This window comes from Setaria italica, chromosome I, assembly GCF_000263155.2.
Source record: "Setaria italica strain Yugu1 chromosome I, Setaria_italica_v2.0, whole genome shotgun sequence".
In the NCBI taxonomy this organism is placed as follows: domain Eukaryota; kingdom Viridiplantae; phylum Streptophyta; class Magnoliopsida; order Poales; family Poaceae; genus Setaria; species Setaria italica.
Genome location: NC_028450.1, coordinates 23,117,281 through 23,124,027, shown reverse-complemented (window position 1 = coordinate 23,124,027; position 6,747 = coordinate 23,117,281). Strand labels below are relative to the sequence as shown.

Below are 6,747 nucleotides of genomic sequence, written 5' to 3'. Positions count from 1 at the left end.
GTGTTTTATCAAAACACTCGGCAAACTGACTAGAGACCTTCGAAGATTCTGGTAGTAGCTTGATGCAAAGTCATTACCATCCTTGCGATGGACGAGATGATACTGTCATGACTCAAGGGGAGGACTTTGTTGTTGAGGCCAAACGAACAATAAGACTAAGCCCAATGTGCTGGTTTCATACTTTTTTTTCATTTAGGATTGTTTGCCCTTCTATAAATGGAGAGGCGTTGTAAAAAAAAGATTGTGAGATAAAAAAATGGGAACATAATAATTTTTATTTTCCTCTATTTAATTTTACCATTCTCTCCCTCTTCTCCTCTTATCCCTGAAATCTAAAGCCCCAACAATATTATTTTGTATTATAGGTAGTCAACACGTTTAATTTTTATTGTCTATTTTTAATATATTTTTAAAGGACTATTGGATAATTATGAGTAAATTTATTTTCAGGATTAGTTTTATAATATTATAACTCTGTTGCATTTATCATTGGTCACTCACCAATCACCACCGGCTATAAGCGTGATCTTTTTAGACAAAGGAAGTTTCGCCATGATGCCATCCATAAGAAGACAATTCCGCGGTCATTGCCCAAGGAAGAAAATAGAAAGGAAAAGAATTGTTGAACAGCTGGAAGATCAACCGGTGCTAGTCACGAACTCACGACGCACGACGTCGAATCTCGTACGAGAGTTTCTTACCAATTTTAACTACACAGTACATATAATAACTACACAGTACATATAATAAACATATAATAAATAAAAGGAAGTACTGAGTACAGAATAAATAAAGGTAAGTACTGAGTAGCAAGCAGTAGCTTTGTACCGGTTCATGACCCTTACTCCATAAGCATTGGCAGCGTGATTCAGGCCTTAGGGCGAGTTTGGCAGGGCTCCTCACGAGGGGCTCCTCGTGCGGAGCCGGAGCCGGAGCCACGGAGCTACTTTTTTGGGCTCCTCCATGCAGGCCTAAAACGGCTCCGGCTCCTCCCAAATGTGCCAAAAAATAGCTCCGCGGTCAATGCCGTTTGGTGTGGCTCCGGCTCCTCCGTGCTTCGGTAAGCGCATGGAGCCGGAGCCGGAGCCCTGCCAAACTGGCCCTTAGTTTCTCCTAAAATCCCAACTTTAGCACTATGTAAAAAGCAGATTTCCCATCACATCAAACTTGCGGTATATGCATGGAGTACTGAATGTAGACGAAACTAAAAACTAATTGTACAGTTTTGTTGTACTTTGTGAGACGAATTTTTTAAATCTAATTAGTTAATATTTGAACAATAATTCACAAATACAAACAAAATGCTAGAGCTGCGCTACTGTAATTTTGTTGGAGAACTAAACTAAGACCTCGAGAGTGTTCTGGTAACTGTTTGATGCTGAAGACTCGCTTCCCGAGGAAAGCATCATCTAGCGTCTATCCGTCCTCTGTCCCTTTCACGGCTCTCGCCTCCCTCTCTTCATTCACCGACGACTGGGCCATAGCTGGCCATGGTCCCACCTGTCGGCCTCCATCCGGACGCTCAGGAACACTCTAGATCCCCCACGCTTCCAAGCACGTGCTCTCCCTCAGTCTCCGTCGCGCTCACAAAATCGCCGCCGGCGCATCGGTCTCGGGAATCGCAAGGCCGCGCGGTCCACGTCCCCCATTCCCTCCAGAAACCACTCGCACTCCTCCGTCCTTCTAGAAGCTTCCATTTCGTGGGAAGGCCATGGACGACGACTACGACTTCCCGGCGGCTGGCGGGTACGACCCCATGGCCGCCATGGGGATGGGGATGGGGATGGGAGGCCTCGGCCTCGGCGGCGCGATGGGGATGGGTACGGGTGGCTACGGCCTCGGCGGCCCCATGGGGATGGGAATGGGGGGCTACGGCCTAGGCGGCGAAGACGACGCGGGCGCTGGAGCCGGGGAGGAGGAGGGGGACGACCCTCCCGCGGAGTTGAAGATCGGGGAGGAGCGGGAGATCGGGAAGGAGGGGCTTAAGAAGAAGCTGGTGCAGGAGGGCGAGGGGTGGGACCGCCCCGGCGCCGGCGACGAGGTCGAAGGTGAGATTTGTTCCCTCCAGCTCTGCGTTCAGGTTTTGGGTTGGAATTCTGAATATCTGATTATGATTTGGTGGCGCAGTGCACTACACGGGGACGCTGTTGGACGGCACCAAGTTCGACTCCAGCAGGGATCGCGATTCCCCGTTCAAGTTCACGCTGGGACAAGGTATCATCAGACTCTTCTGCTAATCTATTAGTGGTGTTTGGAAATTGGAACTATGTGTGCAGCATGAGCAGGGATTGACCTGAAATTTCTGTAAATGATCTTGTTTGTTGAATGAATCCTTAGGGTAATTGGATTCAGATTGAATATTTTTATGCATTTTTGTGTTTTTTTTTCATTCTGTGTGAATGTTCCAATGTACCTGGTACACACTGTAAATATAAGTAGCGGTAATAGTAGCAGATTATGCGTTAGGGTGTGCTGATACTGTAGTTCTTCAAATGTTCATTTCATCAACGACTGATTCTATTATTTCAACATTACTGTATTCTTTCCAAATAACCTTGGATGACAGAGCAGGTTTTACTATGATCACTATAGTGGAACTAAAGAAACAGATGAGATTATCTCTGCAATTGTCTAGAAAGGAAACATTAAATGGTCACATCACTTCTTGAAGTCCAGCTTAATTTGTAGTTTTAAAGTATCATCCTTTAGAACGGTGATTTTTTCTACCTTTACTAGTGTTCGTTTGTGCATGAGTTCACTAATTGATCCTCATGCCAACATCCTGATTTTCTTTCAGAAGTAAGTTTCAGCTTTGTCTGTGATTATACAGTAACTGAATGAGACAAAAGGTTCTGTGTTATGGGGTCTGCTAGTTGTACTTTACTGGTTAGCATGTTTAATTTTTGAGCTTACTATTTTACTAATAGAAAGATGTGTTATATTCTTTTATTAAGCGTAGCTATACTTAAAGTAGAAACTTTGGCGTAATGGAAATAATATTGTTACTCTCCACAGGACAAGTTATAAAGGGATGGGATTTGGGCATCAAGACCATGAAGAAAGGTGAAAATGCTATTTTCACTATCCCACCAGAGCTTGCATACGGTGAAGATGGCTCCCCACCAGTCATTCCTCCAAATGCCACTCTGCAGTTTGATGTTGAGCTTCTTTCATGGGTGAACATCAAGGATATTTGCAAGGATGGAGGCATCTTAAAGAAGGTGTTGTCTGAAGGAGAAAAATGGGAGAACCCCAAAGATCCTGATGAAGTATTCGGTACTGTACCATGTTCTACGATGTTGTTCAATTCGACATTGCCGTTTCAGTGATCAAATTTCTTAAAGTTTTATTCAATATTTTGTACAGTTAAATATGAGGCAAGGCTTGAGGATGGAACTGTGGTGTCAAAATCTGATGGTGTTGAGTTCACTGTGAAAGATGGTACTGTGCTTGCCATTTTTGAGTTGTTGCAATGTAATTCTAGTTTCAAAGGTAAGTTTCTCATGCAGGAATGTTGTCTTACTTTCAGGGCTTTTCTGCCCTGCCATATCGAAGGCAGTCAAGACTATGAAGAAGAATGAGAAGGCATTCCTTACTGTCAAGCCACAATGTGAGTTTGCTGCAATGTAATTAAGAAATCTCCAGCGCAGTTTAACGGTGGAAGCATGTCTAACATGTGTGAATTTGTTACAAATAGATGGCTTTGGTGAGCAAGGTAGGTCAGCCTCTGGAGAGGAAGCTGCAGTGCCTCCTGATGCTACATTGCACATTGATCTTCAAGTGGTTTCCTGGAAGACAGTAACTGAAATAGGCCATGATAAAAAGGTCCTTAAGAAGATCCTTAAGGAGGGTGAAGGCTATGATCGTCCCAATGAATGTGCAGTTGTCAGAGGTACACGGCTAGATAGGATGAGTTGCTATTTTACATGATTTTCTCAGGTTGAAAATTGTGGTAACATTCTTTTCCTTCTATTGGCCGCAAATTATAATGTTCTGGCTCTGCAGTGAAACTAATCGGGAAGTTAGCGGATGGTACCTTGTTTGTCAACAAAGGTCATGATGGTGAGGAGCCATTTGAGTTCAAGACTGATGAAGACCAAGTAATTGAAGGGCTTGACAAAGCAGTACTTAGCATGAAGAAAGGTGAAGTTGCCTTGGTGACTATTCCTCCCCATCATGCCTTCGGAGCTAATGAAACAGATCAAGATCTGGCTACAGTTCCACCTAACTCATCTGTTTATTATGAAGTGGAGCTTGTGTCATTTGATAAGGTAGCAGTGCGATGACAGAGCATGTCTGGCTTAACAGTTAGTGATCACTGATAAAAATTAAAATCCTGCTTGCCGTTTCGTGTAGGAGAAAGACTCATGGGATTTAAAGAACAATTCTGAGAAGATTGAAGCAGCTGCTAAGAAGAAAGATGAAGGGAATGTGTGGTTTAAAGTGGGGAAGTATGCCAGGGCTTCTAAGAGATATAAAAAGGTCACATTTTTAAGCATACAGTGAAAACAACCTTTTGCACTTGTTTTGCATTATGTTAAAAATTGTAGTTAAGTATGTTCTGCTCTATATCAGGCTTTGAGCTTTGTTGAGTACGACAGTTCCTTCAGCGAAGAAGAGAAGCAGCTTTCGAAACCACTTAAGATAAGCTGCAAGCTCAACAATGCTGCATGCAAACTAAAACTTAAAGATTACAAGGAAGCAAAGGAACTGTGTACTGAGGTACTATGCACAGAAACTAAAACGTCTTGGCAGTTATATAGTTATGATAAGAAAAATTATTACCTGTTTTGACACTTAATAGTGGTATTCAGGTTCTGGAACTTGACTGCACAAATGTGAAGGCCTTGTACAGAAGGGCACAGGCACACACCCATCTTGTTGATCTTGATTTGGCAGAGGCAGATATCAAGAAAGCACTAGAAATAGATCCAGACAACAGGTAATCCTTTGTTTTTACCATTTATTTTGATTAAATTAGGGAGCCTGAACATGCTGACGATATGCACTACTGAAGTTTGCTTCCTGATAATCCTTTGGGACCACTTACCAGCTAATTATGTTGTATCCTGTACTATTGATTGAGATCAATAGTTCATGGCATCAAGCACAATTTGTTTCTTATGCAAAAACTTATCCTGGATGCTGAATTGCTGATACATTTAAGAAGCAACTCATTTTTATCAGGGATGTGAAGATGGGGTACAGGAGGCTGAAGGAGACAGTCAAGGAGTACAAAAGAAGGGACGCCAAATTGTATGGCAATATGATTTCTAAACTGAGCAAGGTTGAAGATACAGAAGGCAATGTAAGTTCCCTCCACCCTCGAACCACCTTGTACCTGTGTTACCTTGACGGTCACTGATCTCAGTCTTTTTGCTGTTCCTTCTGCTTCAAGGACCATGAAAGCCGGGGGCAAAGCAAGAAGCATGGCATGTGGCCACTGGCACAACTGCTTAGCAGATTCTTCACTAAGGATGGTACCAAGGGGTCCACACTGTGGCTTGTGCTAAGGCTGTTGATTTTGGTGGTGCTAGTGGTTGCAGTTTGTGTGGGTTACTACATGCAGAGTGGTACTCAAGAAATAGACTGCATCAACTGTTAATAAAGACGGCATTACTTGATGATTGAGCAAGGTATCTGTTCCTGCCTTCTGTACTGTTTGTGGGAAAAGTGTTGATCGTCGTATATATACGCAGCATTTGTTTAGCTGCACGGGTAGAGTGTAAAGGAGCTGTTGAATTGTATCGGTGAACTTTACTAGTGTAATAGATATTATATATACTACTATCAATGAAGCTTTCGTGACGTCATAATGCAATAAGCTTGTGTAGTCCTGTACTCCCTTTGTCATTTGAGATTCATACATTGTTGTTCTACTACCAAGTATCTCAACAATATACATTAGCAGTAATGCAAAAATGGTGTTAAAATTTTCAATGGGAAGTACTCCGGTATGGTGTCCTGGACTCTTGGTTATGGCCAGTGCTGACGCTCGCTATTGACACACTTTTACCTCTATTTTATCTTCAATAATGATATGAATTTCATACCTAAACTATTGATAACACTTAATAAACCGGTTATTCTCACATGTGCAATATATTTTGGAGGATGTTTTGTTTTTCAGGAATTAGACCTAAAAGTATATTTTTGGATAAAGCACTGAACGAGTATCGAACTAGACGTAGGGGTTAGGGGTCAGAAAGGGCCTAGACCGATCAGCCCATAGGAGCCCAGGCCGATCGTCCTAGTGTCTTCTAGAGCCTTCTGACGCTCATCTTTGGCAAGCAATCTTCCGAGATGATTTAAAGGCTAAGTTTGTTAAGATACGACGAGAATCACTTCGGGATCAAAGAGGAATAAAATAAGATCAAATGGATATTTGGAAAGTTATTGAAGATGAATCTCATCCCGAAGCAACCGATGTGCTAGGCTCACGTGCAAGTGAAAACAAGACTTCAAATCACCAGAGGAGACTTAGGGACGAAGCAGGATGCGAGAGGGCAAAAGGAAGGCCCAGGCCGATCGGCCTAGGGGTTCCCTTCGCCCCCTCGCCTTCCAATTCTTGCCACGCGCTCTCTGGACTATAAATACCTCGAAAATTCCACCGAGCCCGATATTGAAGACGACGTACTTGACGTGAAGCAGCAGAGAAGCATAAAGAGCTTGAGGGACACCTCTTCAGAGAGCTGAGGACTGTGCAGTTGTCGGGGACTAGTGTAAGCAAACCTCTGCTGGTGTGAA

General features: G+C 43.1%; 1 protein-coding gene across 1 annotated transcript; it reads left to right on the top strand.

The window, feature by feature from the left end:
• Nucleotides 1-1,564: 1,564 nt before the first annotated feature.
• Nucleotides 1,565-5,841, top strand: LOC101756936 (70 kDa peptidyl-prolyl isomerase). The gene is made up of 12 exons (XM_004952452.4): nucleotides 1,565-2,048; nucleotides 2,128-2,214; nucleotides 3,016-3,276; nucleotides 3,367-3,441; nucleotides 3,530-3,610; nucleotides 3,698-3,892; nucleotides 4,006-4,271; nucleotides 4,357-4,482; nucleotides 4,576-4,722; nucleotides 4,815-4,942; nucleotides 5,188-5,308; nucleotides 5,399-5,841. Exons 1-12 carry the CDS (start codon nucleotides 1,712-1,714, stop codon nucleotides 5,603-5,605), a joined length of 2,031 nt encoding a protein of 676 aa, XP_004952509.1. The 5' UTR covers nucleotides 1,565-1,711; the 3' UTR covers nucleotides 5,606-5,841.
• Nucleotides 5,842-6,747: the final 906 nt, after the last annotated feature.